The following is a 20,818-nucleotide window of genomic DNA, read 5'->3' as shown; positions in this document are numbered from 1 at the left end:
CCATTGACGAATCTTGTTTGTACAAATATAATCAAGAACCCATTTATATATAACTTTCATAAAGACTTTGTATCCATGCATTTTCTGGGATGTGCCCTGATTCAGGTTAGCCTCAAGGTTCTCTAGGTTCTATGTTGGAACAAAATGAAATACTTTGAGATTATCAATAGTTTCCAAAAGGAAATTTACTTATCCATAACAGGAGAAGAATATTTAACAAGGATAAGTATTAAGAACTTGAGTTGAATCAGATTAATGAAACTCCCTTGTGTGGGTTGCTCAGTTTTCCACTGGCCAAGCATGGAAGAGCATGCCTGGAGCTCCCTGTGGCTGTTCTGCACTCAGGTGACCGAGAAGTAATATCAAAAGCATGAGCAATTAGTTCTCTTAACCAACCAAGTCTCCAAAATTGGTTGTTAGAGAGAAACCAGCCTAACATTTATAAGAGCATGAGTTTAAAAATATCTTAGCTTTTACTATAATGGGAGAGTATAGGACTACAGATCAGTAATTACTGATACTATCAACCTTTTTTCTTTTTTTTATAAGGTCTGGGGGTTTTTCCATACCTTTTTATAAATGGTTCCTTCAATGCTGTCACAGTTGTTGCTTGCAGCAAAGAATTCCTCTATATATGTTTGGTCCAATCTGATTGCTTTTCCTGTCTTGTGTTTTCTTTAGTGCTATTTATTCCTCTTTATAAGTATATCTGGGACTATGATGTTAGGATCCTAGTGTGATCGTTTCATTGTCCTTGGTAGAAAAAGCAAGTCATAATGATTTTTATAATTTATTCCCATTTTTCTTTTGTTCACACAGTCCTTTCATTTTCATCCTTAAATATCCTTGAAATGGCTTTGCTTAGTTGTATGTCTTTCCAAGCTTTGTTTTACTTTACACTGTTTTCAAACAAGTGTATATTTCAAGTAGCTAGGTAACACATTGGAGCAGTGAACCTGGAGTCCGAAAGTCAGTTCAAATTCATTTTGAGACACTAGTTGTGTGACCCACCCTCTGCCTGCCTAATTTTCCTCATCTGTAAAATGGGCAGATTAACACGGTCTACCTCACAGAGTTGTAAAGATAAAATGGGACATTTGCAAAGCACTTTCCAAACCATAAAATGTATATAAATACTATTTCTTATTCCTATCTTTATTCTTATTAAGCTGGTGTTGCTTATTAAGCTGGTGGCAGTCAATTCAGTAGCAAGTAAAACTAGGTACCAACTTTATGAATTCTTGTGGCAATTTACATTGGTTAAACTTCTGGACAAAATTGTGGTAGCCAGTGTTAATAAAATTTGGATCGTTTGCTTACCTTTTTTATTTTCAGTTGCTTGTTTAAATACTTATGGATTCAGTTGTTTTAATTATATGCCATTTTTAAAAATTAATCTGACCTAAGTTGATCTGATGAATCATTGGTAGTGAATGAACATAGACTGCTTACTCAGGCATAGCTTTCATATAAAAATAAGCATTCTTCTGTCTGGGGAAATATATATATATGTATATATATATATATACATATATATATATATTTCTGTTGGTTTTTGGTCATTTGATAATAATTTTATCTTATCATATAAATTATGTTATTTGATAACCTACCACTTCTTTAAGAAAATTTTTGTGCTAGAGGAATGGAGCCAGGTCTTAGAACTCTCCTTCCTGGACCATGTCTTCCCATATACTTCTCTCCATCCTTACCTTTTCTACTTTCCCAATGAAGGTGTCAGAGTGTTTGTTGATTTAATTTGTAGAGTCTTAATCTTCATTGAGTTTTCATTAACTCTTCAACCATGGCAGCCAATTTTGGTATATAAATTATACTTGTTTTGTGAGGGGGTTTTGGTGAATAATACTACTAATTATAGCTATCATTGATAGAGCTGCAACTTCCTTCTTCTGGTTTTGATTATAGGTAGAAAGTCAAGATTGATTCAGATCCTCTAGCAGTATGTCTACTCCTCAGCAGTTGTACAAAGATATCCCATTTAAAGTACCATCAGTCAAGTTAAAGTCTATTAATGGCCTAAAAACCATGATTCTTAGCAGACATTGTCTTCTTCCTTGTCCCTCTGCTTCTATCACCATAGAGGCAAGAAGTGACTAACCAGTACTGAGAACATTTAAATTTTTTAAATTTATTTCATGGGTTTCTATGGCCAAAACCAGAATCATAATGTCCTAGACGCCAGGGTACTGCTAATGATACTCTCTGAAGTTAGGGAAATAGACTTGGTCTTTTGCCAGGACTTATCTAAAATGTTAGAACTACCATAACCTTGAGAACTGAGGGTAAGTTACCTCCACACCATGCTGAGGTATCAGAGTAGGACTTTGTGAAGGAAGTACTGTGTACCCAAAACACTCCTTCCTTTCAAGGAGCTTCCATTCCATCAGTGAAGTGTGTGTGTGTGTGTGTGTGTGTGTGTGTGTGTGTGTGTGTGTGTGTGTGTGTGTGTGTGTGTGGACTAGGTAATAGGGTGCACTAGTAGCTAAGGAGATTGGGGAAGGCTTTTTATAGAAGATAGCTTTTGAAATGAGTTTGAGGAAATAAAAGAGATTTTTTTATCATTAAGAGTTGTAATCCTTTTTTTTTTTAATTTAATTTTTCCCTAATTACATGTAAAGATAGTTTCCCAACATTTTAGGAAGACCTTTGAGTCTCAGTCTCAAATTCTCTCTCTCCCTTTCCTTCTCCTGCTGTGATGGCAAGCAATCTAACAAATTTTATATGTACAGTAGAAGGAAACTTGGACAAAAAAATGTCAAGAAAGTGAAAAAAGTTTGCTTTGGTCCGTATTCAGATTCTATCAGTTCTTTCTCTGGAAAATAGATGGCATTTTAAATCATGAGTCCTTTGGAGTTGTTTTGGATCACTGCATTACTGAAAATAGCTAAGTTGTTCACAGTTGGTCATTGTACAGTATTCCTGACACTGAATACAATCTCTGTTTAAGTTGGTATAAATCTTTCCAGGTTTTTCTGAGCTCCTCCTGCTTGTCATTTCTTACAGCACAATAGTATTCCATTATAATTTTATATCATGTGATATTTATAACTTAGTCATTCCCCTATTGTTGGATAACCCCTCACTTTCTAATTCTTTGCCCCCTACAAAAAGAGCTATTTTAAATTATTTAATATGTAGGTCCTTTTTTGTTTTTTATCTCTTTGGGATATAAAATTAGTAATGGTAAAATAAAGCTGGTTCAAATTGTATGTACTGTTTTTATAGCCCTTTGGGCACAGGTCAAAATTGCTCTCCAGTATAGTTGCACTTTCCCAAAAGTGCAACAGTGTCTCAATTTTTCCACATCTCATCCAAGTTTTGTATTTTTCCTTTTCTGACATAATAGCCAGTCTGATAAGTATGGAATGGTACCTCAAAGTGGTTTAAATTTGCATTTCTCTAATTAATAGTGATTTAGAGCAATTTTTTGCATGACTAAAGGAAGCCTTTTTTTTTTTAAACACTTACCTTCCATCTTACAGTCAATACTGTGTATTGGCTCCAAGGCAGAAGAGTTATAAGGGCTAGGCAATGGGGGTCAAGTGACTTGCCCAGGGTCACACAGTTGGGAAGTGTCTGAGGCCAGATTTGAACCTAGGACCTCCCATCTCTAGGCCTCACTCTCAATTCACTGAGCTACTCAGCTGCCCCCAAGCCTTTTTTCATATTTCATATTCAGTTCACACTCTTTCCTTCTGTTGATGCATATTCCTTCTAACTCCCCTAATAACAATAAATTTCTTAGGAGTTACAAGAATCAACTTCCCATGTAGGAATATAAACAGTTTAACCTTATTAAATGTCTTTTGGTTTCTTTTTCTTTTTTACCTTTTTTATACTTTTCTTGAGGCTTGTATTAAAAGTCAGATTATCCATTCATCTCTGGTCTTTTCATCAGAAATACTTGAAAATCCTCCATTTCATTGTATGTTCATTTTTTTCCCCTGAAGTCCTAGCTCCTTTGTCCTCTTAAATATCATATTCCAGGTACCTCTGATCCTTTAATGTACAAGCTGCTAAATCGTATGTTATCCTGTCTGTGACTCCATGATATATGAATTGTTTCTTTTTGGCTGCTTCTAGTATTTTCTCCTTGACCTGGAAGTTCTGGAATTTGGCTCTAATATTCCTGGAAATCATCCTTTTAGATTTTCAGGAGGAGATTGGTGGATTCTTTCAATTTCTATTTTACCCTCTAGTTCTAGAATATCAGGGCAATTTTCCTTGATAATTTCTCAAAAGATGTCTAAGCTTTTTTAATCATAGTTTTCTACTAGTCCAATAATTCTTAGATTATTTTTCCTAGATTTATTTTCGAAGTCATTTTTTTCTCATTGAAATATTTCACATTTTCTTCTATTTTTTCATTCTTTTGACTTTATTTGATTGTTTCTTGATGTCTCATGAAGTTATTGGCTTCCATATCCCCATTTCTTATTTTTAAGGCTCTTGAGTCAGCTTTTGTACCCCCTTTTCCATTTTGACAGTTCTACTTTTTAAAGGGTTCTTTTCTTCTGTGAATTCCTACTTTTTAAGTAGTATCTTCTACTTTTTAAGTAGTATCTTCTCTTCAGTGGGTTTTTGTGCCTCTTTTTATCAATTGATTTATTCTGTTTTTTAAGCTATCAATTTCTTCAGCTGGTTTTTGTGTCTCCTTTACCAAGCTGTTCACTTTTTTGCATGATTTTCCTGCATCACTCTCATCTCTTTTTCCCTATTTTTCTTTATCTCCCTTATTTAATTTTTTAAGATCATTGTTGAGCCCTTCCATTAACTCATTTTGGGTTTGAGAGCAATTCCCATTTTTCTTGTAGGCTTCAGATACAGCAGTGTTGGCTTTGTTGTCTTCTTTTGAGTTTGTGTTTTGGTCTTCCCTGCCACCAAAATAAATTTCTATGTTGAGTTTCTTTTTTGTTTGTTTGCTCACTTTCTAGCCTTTTTCTTTTCTTTTAACTGAAAAAAAAACCCTATTGAAGTTGGGCTCCTTAATCATGGTACAAAGTGTGCACTATTCCAAGTTTCAGGTTCTTTGTGCAGTTGCTTTCACAGTTGGCTCTGGATAATTTATCTGTTTTCAGTTCTACCAAAATGATATGATGTAAGGAGAGGCGTGGTTAATGCTTTTCCCAGCCTGTGCTCTGGTCTGTGAGTAACCACAAGCACTTTTTTTCTGCCTTGGAATTGTGACCAGGGTTCTTTGCCCCCTTGTGGCCACAAGTGCAAGTACCCCTCACCCTGGGACCCCAACCCACAATTGCCACTTGCATCTAAAATATAGACAATGACACAAGAAATTTGCACCCAGAGCCAGAAAAGGAACCCCGTAATCTCCTTCTGAGTAGTTGTCTGAGCACAACCCTCCACCCCCCCTTACCATTTATGGCTGAGAGTTCCAGATGCCTTTGCTGCTGATTCAGCCTCCCCTGAATCCTTTTGCTATGCAAGGGCCTGCCTTGGCATGTTGCTTTGTGCTCCACTTTCACCCCAGTGTATTGTATCTTTTGTGCCGGCCTTCTAAGTTGTTTTGGGCTGAAAATTTATTTCACCCTGTCTTTTTGTAAGTTATGCTACTTCAGAATTTATCTTGAGATGTTATATCAGTTTTTTGGAGGGTAATTTAATTTGGTAGAGATCAGGTGTCTCTGAATAACTTCTCTGCCATCTTGAAGTGGGGAATTTGAAAAGATAGAGGTGAAAAGGAATTACATTACAAGCATGGGGACAACTATTGCAAAGGTACAATGGGAAATGGAATGTTGTGATTAAGGAACCACCAGGAAGGCCAATCTGAGTGGATCACAGAATGTAGGAAGGGTGAAGGGGAACTGGTGCCTTTGGCCTGAGCAGGAGGAACTGGTTGCTGATTAGGAATAATAAAAAGACTTAACCATGACATCTTATATTCATGAGTATTAAGAAGAAGAATATCTAGACCTAATCTGATTCTGAAGCAAGATTTGATTGGGGGGAAACTGTTTTAAATGATTAAGAAAAAGTACATATAAGATTTCATATTTTGAAATTATGTATGGAAAACTATAGGTACAAGAAGAATGGAATTTTGTAAACAACATAATTCTGTTGATACCAATAGAAATCATTTCTATGAAAAAGACAAGAAGGAGAGAGAAATTTCTAAAGCATTGAGATTTTGTTCAGGGATCTCATCCAATTAAAAATTTAAAAGACATATAAGTGTTCCAGTTAAATTATCAACAAAATGGGCTCCTAAGATCCTCTCAACTCTTAAAATTCCCTAAGAGGTATGTTAATTGTATTTGTCTTAACCGGTAAAGATATCACCAGCCTTAAAGAAGTATCAACCTGATTAGTTAACAGCAGAGTCAACTATTCCCTTACATTCTCACTTAATACCCCACCTCTCCCCTAGCTCACCTGCTCTGGCATAACTATATGCTGGGAGCCACAGGCTAGTGCTCTGGGATCCACCTAACCATTTCCTTACCCTACCATTCTGTGAAGACAAGCAGTAAAAAATAAAAATTTCCTTTCCCCCCCCCCTCTTTTTCCTTACCCCTCTTCATCTGACCAGGGTAGATGGTATATAGGAAAGCAGTTGCTTATTCTGCCTGAGGCTTCAGTGTCCCTGACATAATATAGCAGTGCTCAGCCAGAAAAGAGCAAATGGAACTAGGGCAAAGTTCCAGCATATATTGGAGGGAGGAAAATCCACCAAACCTGATTGGAAGGCTAAGGTCATTTGTACACACACACACACACACACACACACACACACACACACACACACACACACACACACACACACACACAAATCGTTTGGGGCTGAAGCCAGTGAAAAGTGAATTCCACACTGTGGGAAGAAGCTAAAATAGCTTTGAAATCTAGTCCTTAGAAATTTCCCATCAAAGAGGAAAGATTCAAAAAGTGAGCTATGTAGAGAACACAAGGAGGAAAACCTGAAATTACCAAAGATCTCAAGAGAAAAGAAAACACATTGAGAATAAGTAGAGAAATCAACAAGGAATACTTTAATAACAGAAAGGAAGATCACTTCTAGGGCAGCTAAATGAGTCCAAATATCTGGATACTATAAAACAAAGGAAAATGAAGCAACATCTAATGAGACATATGACCCTCTTGATTTCCAGTATTGCATGGAAAGACAACAGGTCCCCTTATGGTTTATGAGAGAAATAATTATGAAAGCAGAATTTATGACCTACACAACATTGGTAGTTAACAGAATAGAAAACCTTGAATCCAGAATGATGAATTTCCCTCAAAGAACAAATGAAAGAACAAATGATTGGCCTTCACTTAAGTGTATTTTCATTTCCATTCTGGAATAAAAGAAGCAAAAAGCAATGGTGTTTTAAAAATATCTATACAAGCAAAACATACTAAAATCAAGGCAAGATGCTTGGTGACAATTTAAGGATTAAAGGCCTCCCAAAACACTAAACCAAAAAAATTGGAACACTGATGCAAGAATACAAGAAAATTGCCCAGAACTTTTGGACACTGAAAACAAAGTGCCAATCAAAAGAATCCACAGATGGTTTACAGAAAAACAAAATGAAAAAATCCTATGCTGCAAATTCTAAGACCCTTAGTGGCTAAATTGAACAGTTCCAGTTACAGACAATAAGTTCTACAAGAAACAAAGAAAAAGAACTTCAAAGATAAAAGAAAGGAAATTGGAATGACACAAGACTATGCTTTTGTAGAAGAAAATGAAATTATGTGTTTCTAAAGAGCGCAAGATACAAACCACAGGGATATAGTCTGCAAACTTGAGTAATTATCAATGAAATAAAAAGATTGACATTTGTTTAGCAGTGTTTGGAGCATTCCCACCAAAAAAAATTACCAGACATGATAGCGGATTATTTACTTTGCAATTATCCCAAACTACAGGCAGATAAAAAATGGATAAATACACATACAGAGTTAAAACAACACTAAATAACAGAGATTATTAAAAGATTTTCTAAAAGTATGCAAGCAGACAAATATAAAAGTAGAACTTAAATAGTAGAAGTAGTGATGGAGGTTTGAAGCACCATGAACTAAACTTTATAATAGTTCACCTACAGAAGAAATAGTATTTTAAATAGGACTAAACTCTTAACTGGCACAGTAGATAGAATGTCAAGCCTGGAGTCAGGAAAACTTATCTTTGTGAGTTCAAATCAAGACTTGGATACTAGCTGTGTGACCCAGGGCAAGTCATTTTACCTTGTTTGCTTCCGTCCCCTCAACTATAAATGAGATAGACAAAGAAATGGCACACCACTCCAGTAATTTGCCAAGAAAACCCTACATGGGGTCCTGAAGGGTCAGACACAGCTGAAAAGCAACTGAACCACAGCAACAAGAATGGGAGAGACACAGAAAAGGGGAGACATGATGAAGAAGCTTAAGAGAACAATTATGTGATGTATCCTTTCAAGCCAGTGATTAACAGTGAAGGTTACAAAAACTCTTCTTTCAGGAAGCAGAAGCTCTGCTGAATGGATGAAGTGGCAAAGGGAAGGATGGAAATGAGGAAGTGCTGATTCAGTGATGGCAGTGGATCCCATTGAAGAACACTCCCATGAAGGGAGAAAGAGAATCTAACATGGGAGATGGACATGCGAAACGTGTAAAATCTGTAGGAGTTTGATCCTGAGAGATGGCACCTCAGTTCTGAGGAGTAGAGTATTGTGCCTCCAGTCCTCAGCATCCTGCCAAAGAATAAGGTGAATCAGATTTCAGGACAATTAACATCAAGATGGGTGGGAAGATATGGATGCAGAAAGGAAAGATTTCATGGTAAATAACCACAAAAAAAAGTTAATGAGTTGGGTGGGAGGTAGTAATAAACTATATGATCAGAAATTCAAAGATAGGATGAAATTTCTATTAAAAAATTAATTCTAGTCCTAACTTTTGTAGAAATTGATACCACAAAGAGTGAGGCACAACAGAAAAGTAAGAGGGGAAAATGCAAGATCTACAGTCCAATAACATAAAAATTGTTTGGAGGGGAAAAGGGTTTCCAAGAAGCTTTAAGACCATGAGGAAGAAACTATATAAAGAATAAATAAGTAGAAGAACCATAAATTAGAAAATAAAAATCTGGAATAGATAAAGAAGAGCATTGATGAAGAGAACAAAGGAATGTTTGTGACCTTTTTAGAAAAAGGTGCAGAAAATTAATTTGAATTTCAATATTAACATGTAATATTACTTCGCTTATGCTCAAAAGGCCTTACTCTTGACAGTCCTACAAATGTCCTTGCAGTCCTTGCCCTAAAGCATCTTCTAAATTACGATAGGCCCTCCTCAAAATTTGCATTTTAAGTTTTACTGTCTCTGAAAACAACTGACTTGGACCAGATACTCCCTGAGGAGGGGGGAGGGGTGTTCTTGGACCTTTCATTGAAGTGTAGGACATCACAGCTTATAGAGTGAAGCTGGACTGAGGAACCAGATCTTTTGTCTAGAGCCAAGGGTTACTACAATCTCACAATCAGATCTCACCCCTCATATGATTCTACCCATCACCATGAAATAATAGGAGAGAGGCTGGAAAAATATTGGTATGACCCAAATCCCTTAGGATCTAAATTCACAAGGACAAAATTGACTGAATTATAAGAAGATATAGTAATACAATAATAGTAGAGGACTTTGATGGTCCTTTCTATTTTGGACATCTAAATAAAAAAAGAAATTTGGCCTAAAAAACTTATGGAATTGGGGCAGCTAGGCAGTTCAATGGATGGAGATCCAGGAAATCTTGGGTTCAAATTTGACCGCAGACATTTCTTTTAAAACCCTAGTTTTCTAGCTCTTAATTACTTTTGAAACCAATATAAACACTTATGGCATCTTCTAATTAGAATTACTAAAGAATACCTGTATTTTTCTGTACCACATGGAACTTTACAAAAATTGAATATATTTTTACAAATAATTATGAAAGAGAATACTTTAAAAAATGGAAGCGGTCTTTAGGATAAAAATCTTAATAGCATTAAAAACTAGAAAGTCAACAAGTAGGGGGCAGCTGGGTAGCTCAGTGGATTGAGAGCCAGGCCTAGAGATGGGAGGTCCTAGGTTCAAATCTGGCCTCAAACCTTTCACTTAACCCCCATTGCCTACCCCTTAGCACTCTTCTGCCTTGGAGCCAATACACAGTATTGATTCCTAGATGGAAGGTAAGGGTTTAAAAAAAAAAGTCAACAAGTAAACACAAAAAAGGAGATACTGAAACATGGAGACAAAAGAGGTATGCTAGAAACCGAAAAACCCATAGAAATGATGAAACTAAAAACTAGTTCTCTGAAAAGAATAACAAAATTAATAAGCCTCCAACAAACCTGATTTTTTAAAAAAAGAGAACAAAAATCAAATCAATTTAATAGAAAGTGAACAAAGTAAAATCACAACAAAATAGGAAGAAATAAAAAGAATTACCAGAACCTACTATACACAGTTAGATGCTACTAAAAGTGAGAATAAAAGATTTAGAGAAATACCTTCAAAAATATAAGAATGTTAGAAGAATTAATTAGAAGATTTCAATAAGCCAAAATCAGAAATTTTTGTTGTACATTTAGAGGAAGATAACTGACTTATTTAAGCTTTTAGAAACAATATTATATGTGTAATTGTCAAATTAGCCTAGAGAAGAGACAATTTGTGGTTTTCGGATTGTAGGCTTTCAAATTATAAAGAACAATCTAGGTGACAAAGAAAGAAGAAGAAAACATAGCCCATTCCATTCTTTGAAGAAGTTGGGGGACTATGAAAATAGAATCTTGTGTATGCTGCCAGACTTGCTGGAGGTGTGTAAAAAATAGACTCGAATACAGGACTACAATCCCCATGAGCCTTTGCTCCACTTCCCCAGAATGCCTTGTAATCTCACCTGGGCCGAGATCGAGAAGATATTTAAGCAAAGGCTTTTGAAGTCTTGGGGCCTTTTGGACTGCCGTTTTGGAGCAGAGGCGTCTCTTCCATGATGTGAGGTTATTTTGTCTAGGCCTCTGGCCTAGGCACATGTTTCTTACTTGTATATTCTTAATCTTTAACCTTTAATAAACCTCTAAAAAATATAATACTCCTTGCAGAGAGAAACTAATTTCTACCTGCCTCAGTCTCCCCCTCTCCCCTAAATTTTAATCTTTACAGGTGCTATTTTGTTTTGCTGAACTGCATTTGTTATTGTTAAAAGGGATGACTATATAGGATTGAGGATGGTAGTGGATATATTTGGAAATTAAAGGGATGTAAAGGGGCCACTTTTTTAAAAGGAAAAATGTCTGTTCAATGTCTATTGAATGTCTAAAAATGTCTATTCTTTTAACAGCACATATTTGAAATTTCTTTTTCCTCCTTATCCTATAGAATGCAAGCATTAATTTCAGTATTGGCCCTTGTGAGTAGTTTGGCATACTTTTTTTTCTTTTTTGTGAACAAATATTTGAAAGACTTGCAAAAGCTGATTGTGCACGAGTAGCACGAGGCTTAATATTGTTAACCCACTGGAGAGTAAATCTCCAATGGTTTGATTTACATAAACATTGATGACATATTAATGATACAATGTTTATTATTTTCTATATACATGAAACACATTTTGCTTAGTTTATACACTGAATAAGTTAATATTTTTTAATGTACGCAATGACATCATTTGTAAAATGGAAAAGTCTGGCAAGTTTTTGTGTAAATATTTTTCCTTAATGGGTGTACACATGACTAGTGCACTTATAACCTTTTCCTTTGTAGTTCTCAGTAGAGTAAGGAAGTAAATTAAATAGGGTTGGTTTAAATAATGCTCTTATTCTGATAGAGAAGGAAAAGCTGGATCACTTACCAGTAACTGGAGTTCTATTGGGTAATCTCCACAGATCCACATACTTTGAAGTTATTGTGAATGCCTTGAGGACCATGGAACCGTTGAAATTTCAAATTTCAGAAAGGTAAGCAAGTACACTGAAGCATGTCTCTAGCATCTCCCAAAACCCCCTCCCCCCACTTTCTCACATATACATCTGTACTGCATGCCCCCTCAGTTCCGATGGATGGCTATCAAGAAGATTCTGATGACATACAGAATGGCAAGACATTGTGGATCTGTGAGGGAAAAGACCCAATAGGATAACTCCAGTTGCTGGTAAGTAATACAGTTTTCACAAACTTGAGACATTTTCAAGTCTCTTCTCTTTGAAAAGAAGCTGCTAAAAGAAGTTGGTATAAGGGGAGACATTCTTGTCTTATGTACTATATAGTTTAAAGAATTTAGAGTCTATTAGTTGTTAAATATAGATTGCTTATTCTACAGTTAAGAAGATAATATCCCATTTCACAAACTGATGGATTTTTCCAAAATTTTGTGTCAGTTTTGATAAATTGAATTATATTTTTTAAAGCCCTGGTAAAGTTTATAGGAGCCCTATTTTTTAAAATCCTTTTTGGAAAAAAGGCAAAAATACCCCTCATACACTGTTAATTACAGTCTTATTTGCTTTGAACTTAGTCAAAGCAAACTATGTCTGTATTTTCAACTTTAGAAAATTTCAACTCCTAGAACCCTTATAACACCATTTTTTACTCTGAAGGTCAGTTCAAACACCATTTTCCACATGTGAAACCTTTCCTGATCCCTTCATATGCAAGTATTTTGCCTTCCAAACTACCTTGTATTTAACTTTCATATTTATTCTGTATATCTTTATATAGTGTTCTTATTGTCTCCCTCATTAGAATGAGAGCCCTCTGTGAATAGAGATAATTTCATTTATTGTATTACCAGTGATTCACATATAGGCCAATTAGTTGATTAATTATTTTACCTTGGTTCCTCACCAGGAATTCTTTAAGCCAATAAAATCACCAGTGTGATTTTTAAAAAACAAACAACCAATACCACATTTTTCTTCCTAATTCTTCATTAGAATGTTAATCATTTCCATATTTCCAGCATGAATTAGGAAAAGCAGGTTATTGTCAGTAGTAAACATTTTTGCTAAACCATTCATGAAAGTATGCATTGGTATTTCACAGAAGAACCCCAGCAATAGGTCCTGCCCTCTAATACTGTATAGTACGACATATTATGTTTAATACTTGTGAATGTAGTCTAGAAATTGTACAAAAAGTGTATTTTAGAGAATGTGGTTGGGGTTTTCATTAGAAGAATATGACTAAATTTCCTCTTTAAAGCATAAAATAAATTATTTCAGTACTAGCCACCTTAAATGGAGCAAATATATCAAGTCGTATAACCAGAATACCATGTGAAAACAATCTTAGAAATCACAGGTGTTACAGTAATGCCTTTTGAAAGCCAGGTGATTAGTTTCACTTGGGTGCTTTTATTTTGAGATTAAATTATGTCTTAAATTCCTGCTCATTCTTTCATTGTACTGATTTTTGCAAATTAATTATGTCAACTTTGTCTGGCCACTGATTCATCTCAGACTTATTTGAATCTTTAGTCTAAAATGAGGTCATACTCAATATGTTCCTCCATATTAAATGCATGAGATAAGTGTTAGCTTTTGTAAACTAGAACGCATTTTTTCATTTTTAAAGGGAGAAGTTTTCTAGTACAGATTACAATCTTTGTATAGTTTGGTGGTACATTGGACAGAGTGCTAAACTTGGAGTCAGGATGACCTGAACCTGAATCCTTCTTCAGACAGTGTAATCCTGAACAAACTGCTCAACCTCAGTTTCTTCATCTGTGAAAGAACTTGATGACATCTAAATTCCCTTCCATCTTTCAATATGATTCTTCAAACTACATACTATAGTGCATTGTCATAATTTAACTCCTCTCTTGTCTGAAAACTTTGATCAATTTTAATTTTGAAAAGCCTCATTTTATTTAACAACCTTACAGTTTAGCCGCACCATTTAAGAAGATTCCCTTATACTTTAATCTTAAAGGAAAATTGAAAAAATAATAATAAAATAGCTAGCTATCATTTGTTTAGTGCTTTGTGATTTGCAGAAGTACATTACATGTTATTTCATTTAATCCTCACAACAATTCTGAGAGGCAAGTACTTTTATTAGTTTCATTTTACTTAGTTAGGAACTGAGGCAGACACAAGTTAAATGACTTGACTAGAATGACACAGTTAATAATTTTCTATGGCCAGCTTTGGATTTTTATCTTTCCTTATCCAAGTCTAGTGCTTTTACTACACCACCTTAGCACCTAACCTGTAGAAAGAATATATTTTTATATATTTATTAAAAGAGAAAAATCATTTTAGAACTAGGAGAGGATGATTTCAGGTAGTTAGTTCAACAAATATCTAAAGTAGGAATTTCTTCAACAACAACAGTCATCCTCCCTTCACTTGAACACCTATGGGGAAAACCTGTTACATATTTTAAATAGCTCTCATTATTAGGACTTTTTTTCTTTATGTTGAGCTTAAATTTGGCTGTAACTCTCACCATTTGATCTTAATTCTGCCATCTAGGACACAGTAGAATAGGTGTTATCATAATAAAAAAAATTAGTGGTGGTAGTCATAGTAGTAATAGAAAGCGGTAACAGTTTAATCAATCAGTAGACATTTATTGAGCATTACATTTGTGCCAGGCAGTGTGCTAAGTGCTAGGAATACTAAGAAAAGGCAAAAATGGTTTCTTTCCTGAAAAAACATTGTAATGAGGAAGGCAACATTTACATAAGTAGGTGTATCTGTATAATATGTTCTGAGAGTGAATGAATAAGAATTTGCTTAGTACTAACTGATAATGCTTATTATTATCATGGTTCAGTATTAGAAGCTGATATGATTTTATTAATGGAAATGGCATTGAAGAAGATACATGACCATCTTTTTTTTGCTGCTGTGAACCCTGAGGACTACTAGACTCTTTCATTTAATTTGTATATGAAGCCCATATTTGTTTTCTCCCCATTAAAATGTGAGTGCGTAGTAATTGCTTTTTCTTTCATTCAATCATACTATTATCTCTGTTTCACAGAGGCTAAAAAAGAGAACATCATACAGGTAGGACATGTTTAGGACAGAATTTCAATCTAGGTCTTCCAACTCAAGCCTAATAATCAGGCTACTATTCCAAGCTACCCCCTAATAATAATAACCTTTCAGATGTTTGACGACATGAAGATCATGTTTCTACTAAGTCTAGTCTTTGGACAAAATGTTCAGTTTCATCAGTTGATATGACATACTTTTATTTCCCCTCATCATATGGTTAGCATATTCAGGACATTTTCTAGCTTTGGTTTGTGCTTCCTAAAATGTGATGTTCTAATTGGAAACTATTTGAGATCTATTTAGCATGGTGTACCCCGAAACACATATTAAACATTTGTATGTACAACCCAAGGTAGCACTATTTGGCTGCTATGTGTAATACTGATTAATCTTGGGGTCAATTAAAATATTAGGGTCTTTCCCCATAAACTGTTTATAGCCATTTCCTCCTCATTCCTTACTTTGTGCAGATGATTTTTAATCTCCTTCTAAAACTTTACATCTTAAGAAATATTTTTTCTCATTCTATTTAATTTTTTACCAGATTCTAGTTATCTCACTGAGATGGGCCAAATCCATATGTTGATAACTTTTTTATCTTAATTCAATATTCTGATCTAGTAACTGTCATTTCTAGCTCTGCCATTTCCAAATTTAATAAGGATTTAGCAATTTATCCAAATCTTCAATTAAAGCAAATTAACAAAACAGGACCAAGGACAGAACCTAGAGGTAGAACACACCAGAAATCTGATTTGACATCAATCCCATTCCTTAGGTATAGTCATTCAGTTGCATGTACAACAATTTGTACAGATGTCCAGTGTATATCTAGGGTATAGTAAATGAGCAATTTTGCCAAACCTTATCAGATGGAAGAGCCTGATCAGATCATATTTCAAAGTTGTTTTGGTACTCTAGTGTCTGAACTATGCCCAGTAAATTTTTTTTTCAATTTTCTGATTATGTTTCAGTTTTAGGTTTCATATGTAGTCCAGGATAGAACATATGCTTATTTGGGTGGGTTTTCTGCATTCATCTGGTGACTTCAATATAGTCTCCTTCCAAGGTAGGAGCTGCAGTGGCAATCTCTTATTTTGAAATTAGAGCTATAGTATAACTTTAAGATTTAAATGTATTTTCTTAGTTATATAAGTAATTTGGTACAATCAATAATCATTAATTTAATTAATTAATGCCAAGAGTATGCTATATGGTGATCGCTACCAAATTACTCTCCAAAAGTCAGAATGCAGATGAAAGGATACAATTTTTCACTTGTTTTTTTGCATTTTGTTTTGGGGTTTTGGTTTTCTGAGATTATTCACTGACAAAAAGGAACAATATGGAAACATGTTTTACATGATAATACATGTATAACCTGGGAGGGTGAGATGGAACAAATTACTCTCCAAAAAACTCTGATACAACTCTTTGGGATGAATTCTGGAACAGAATAACCCCATAAAAAGGCAAGGTAAAATAATTTTTCAGCCCAAAACAACTTAGAAGCTCATCATGAAGAATCTAGTGCACTAGGGTAGAGGTAGAGTGCAGCTCTCTAGGGCAGATTTTACTTCAGCAAGAGACCTTGGACACAGCTGAAGCAGCAGTGAAGGCTTCCTGAGCTCTCAGCCACTGATGATAAGGGGTTGGACAGCTGCTCAGAAGGGAGATGACAGGGCCCCCTTGCTGCACTGGGTGCCAAGAGCTTGTTGCAATGCCTACATGTAGAACCAGGTCACAGTCTGGGAGCACAATCTTGGGGTGGGGAGGAACACCAGCATATAGCAGCACTTGCAGCCATGGGACAGCAGGGGACACTGGTCAGTTTTGAGGGAAGGCAGGGAGGGAGTGCTTGTGGTTAGTCCCAGACCAGAGCACAGATTGGGAGAAGATTTAAACACATCTCTCCTTACATCATACCATTTGGAAGAACTGAAAGGAGATAAATCCTCAGAGCCAGCTTTGAAGGCAGCTACTAAAAAAAACCTGAATCTTGGAACAGTGGTCTTTTACCACAGTTACAGAGCCCAACTTCAACAGTTTTTTTAAATGAAAAGAAGGCTAGAAAAATGAGCAAACAATAAAAAAAGAAATCCAACATGCAGAGTTATTTTGGTGACAGGGAAAACCAAAACATAAACTCAAAAGAAGACAACAGAGCCAACACTGCTGCATCCAAAACCTGTAAGAAAAATATGAATTGCTCTCAAGCCCAAAAAGAATTAATAGGATCTGCACAATCAAATAAGGGAGGTAGAAGAAAATTAGGGAAAAGAGATGAGAATGATGCAGGAAAATCATTTTAAAAGTCAACAATTTGTTAACGGAGACAAAAAACATACTGAAGAAATTAATAGCTTAAGAAACAGAATAGATCAATTGGTGAAAGGCACAAAAATCTGCTGAGGAGAACTCCATAAAAAGTAGAATTGGCTAAATGGAAAAGGAGGTACAAACAAAAGTTCACTCAGGGAAACCATGCCTTAAAAATTAGAATTGGGCATGTGGAATCTCATGACTTGATAAGACTTCAAGAAATAATCAAAGTCCCAAAAAAAATGAAAAAATAGAAGAAAATAGAAATATCTCAGAAAAAAAACAACAGAACTGGAAAATAAATCCAAATAAGACAGTCTAAGACAATGGACTCTCTGAAAGCCATAATCCCAAAAGGCGCCTAGACATCATCTTTCAAGAAATTATCAAGAAAAACTGCCCTGATATTCTAGTACCAGTGGACAAAAGAGAAATGGAAAGAATTCACCAATTTGCTCCTGAAAGAGATCCCAAAAGTATAACCCCCAGGAATATTATAGCTGAATTACAAAATTCCCAGGTAAAGGAGAAAATATTACAAGCAACCAAAAAGAAACAATTTAAATACAATGGAGCCACAGGGAAGATAACACAAGACTTAGCAACTTCTATATTAAAGGATCAGAAATTCCTGGAATATGATATTCCAGAGGGCAAAAGAGCTAGAACTTCAAACAAGAATCACTTATCAAGAAAACTGAGCATAATCCTTCAGGGAGGAAATGGGTTTTCAATGAAATGGAAAACTTTCAAACATTCCTGGTGAAAAGACCAGAAATGAGTGGAAAATTTGACTCTCAAATACAAGACTCAAAAGAAGCATAAAATGGTAAGCAAGAAAGAGAACCCGACAGCCATAGCATTGCTGGGTCTGTACCCCAAAGAGATAATGGAGAAAAAGACTTGTACAAGAATATTCATAGCTGCACTCTTTGTGGTGGCCAAAAATTGGAAAAACGAGGGGATGCCCATCAATTGGGAAATGGCTGAACAAATTGTGGTATATGTTGGTGATGGAATACTATTGTGCAAAAATGAATAACAAAGTGGAGGAATTCCATGGAGACTGGAACAACCTCCGGGAAGTGATACAGAGCGAGAGGAGCAGAACCAGGAGAAAGAACATTGTAAACAGAGACTAATACACTGTGGTATAATCGAACATAATGGACTTCTCCATTAGTGGCGGTGTAATGTCCCTGAACAATCTGCAGGGATCTAGGAGAAAAAACACTAATTCATAAGCAGAGGACAAACTGTGGGAGTAGAAACACCGAGGAAAAGCAACTGCCTGACTATAGCGGTTGAGGGGACATGACAGAGGAGAGACTCTAAACGAACACTCTAATGCAAATATTAACAACATGGCAATGGGTTCGAATCAAGAACACATGTGATACCCAGTGGAATCACGCGTCGGCTACGGGGGGTGGGGGGGAGGAAAAGAAAATGATCTTTGTCTTTAATGAATAATGCATGGAAATGATCAAATAAAATATTATAAAATTTAACCAAAAAAAAAGAAAGAGAACCCAAAAGACATTCAAAAATGTTAAAGTATATGCATTTCTATATGGGAAAATGATTCTTGTCATTCCTAAGAATTTTGTCATTATTAGGGCAATTAGAAGGAGTATACATAGACAGAGAGTCTTAAGTCAAAGGGTGTAAGTTGAATATAATGGGATGACATTAAAAATAAGGCATGAGAAAGAAGAATGCATTGGGATAAAGGGAAAGAGAAAAATAAAATGGGGTAAATTATTACACATGAAAGAGCTTTTACAATGGAGGGGGGAGTAGGGAGGAAAGCATGTGAACCTTACTCTCATCAGAATTGGGTCAGTGGGGAGAAAACATAATCAATCAATTGGCTATAGAAAGCCATATTACCATACAGGAAAGTAAGAAGGGGGAGGGGGGTATGAGAAGGGAAGTGGGGCTGATGGAAAGGAAGGCAAATTGGAGGAGGTAGAAGTTAGAAACTAAGCAAGGGGAAATAGGATGGAGAGTATACACAGTAATCATAATGGTGCAAACATTTTTCACAGTTCTAATAATGTCCATATTTCTCAAATACATGGAGAAATGAGTTGAATATATATTTATAGCCGTCATTCCCCAATTGATAAATCGTCAAAGGATTTTAACAGGCAGTTATCAAGCAAAGTAATTAAAGCTCTCTGTTGTCGTGCAAAAAAATGCTCTGAATCAATATTAATTGGAGAAATTTAAATTTAAACAATTCTGGGGTAGCACCTATACCTACCCAATTGACTTATGACAAAAGAAAAATAACAAAACTTGGAGGGGATATGGGAAAGTTGAGCCATGAATGCCTTATTGAGGGAGTTGTGAACTAATTCAACCATTCTGGAAAGCAATTTGGACCTATGGCCAAAGGCCATAAGACAGTTCATGCCATTTTATACCACTGCTAGGTTTGTATCCCAAAGAGAAAAAGAAAAGGGGGGGGGGACCTATATGTACAAAAATATTTAAAGTAGTTCTTTGACCAGGGGAGGTGGGGCAAAGAATTGGAAAGTGAGAGTATACCCATTATTTGGGGAATGGCTGAGTGATTTTATAGTATATGATGTAATGGAATACTATTGTGCTGTAAGAAATGACAAGTAGGAGGAGCCTAGAAAAACCTGAAAAAACTTACATGAACTAAAGCAGGGTAAAATAAGCAGAACCAGAAGACTATTGTACACAGTGACAGGAATACTGTATGGTGAACAACTGTGAATAGCAGCTATTCTCAGCAATACAGTGATACAAAACTAACCCTAAAGACTCATGATAAAATGCCATCCACTTCCAGAAAAAAAAGAACAAACAGAGCCTGAATCCAGACCAAAGCAAGCTTTTCACATTTTCTTTCTTAATTTTTTTGTTAGTGTTTCCTTCCATAAAAGGATTAATGTAAAAAGGTGTCTTACATAATTGCATATGTAAATCTATGAGATTGCTTACCATCTCAACTGGGTTGGGGGAAAGGAAGGAGGGAGAGAATTTGAGGTGCAGCATTCTTTGAAAAATATTGGAAACTATTTTTACATTTAATTGGGGAAAAGTCACATTTGATTTAATTTTTTTTTAAATACTATATGCAAGATTCTAGGAATACAAAGGCAAAAATGAACTAGGCCCTGCTCTTGAGGAATGTCTGATCTTTTGGGGGAAGAAAATGTTTATGCATATAAGGATTTAAAAGACAACAGAAAGTAACTTTGGTGAGTTGGATAGTGGCAGCTGAGTAGAAATCAGAAAAGGCTTTCTATAGAAGGAAGCTCTTGAGCTAAGTTTTGAGGAAGATTAGTAACTATAAGATGAGAAATGACAAGAAAACATATTTAAGACATGAGTGGTAGAAGATGGAGGATGGTATGTGAGAAAGAATAAGAATGCCAGTTTGGCTGGAATATAAAGCATGAGAACACAAGCAAGACCAGAAATATAGAATG

The 20,818-nt window shown here is 35.5% G+C and overlaps 1 protein-coding gene across 2 annotated transcripts in view; it reads left to right on the top strand.

Annotated features, from left to right (window-relative positions):
- The window catches only part of YAF2 (YY1 associated factor 2), a 101,743-nt gene that overhangs the window by 46,574 nt on the left and 34,351 nt on the right, over positions 1 to 20,818 (top strand). The window contains exon 3 of one of the 2 annotated variants that reach the window (XM_003341957.4): positions 11,907 to 11,978. The exons of the other annotated variant lie outside the window; for it this stretch is intronic. Coding sequence (XP_003342005.1) covers positions 11,907 to 11,978 — 72 coding nt within the window. The remainder of the gene's footprint in view (positions 1 to 11,906; positions 11,979 to 20,818) is intronic. 2 annotated transcript variants of the gene reach the window in all.

Source organism: Monodelphis domestica, chromosome 5, assembly GCF_027887165.1.
Source record: "Monodelphis domestica isolate mMonDom1 chromosome 5, mMonDom1.pri, whole genome shotgun sequence".
NCBI lineage: Eukaryota > Metazoa > Chordata > Mammalia > Didelphimorphia > Didelphidae > Monodelphis > Monodelphis domestica.
The sequence above is the reverse complement of the archived record's forward strand: the minus strand, read 5'-3'. Positions and strand labels throughout refer to the sequence as shown.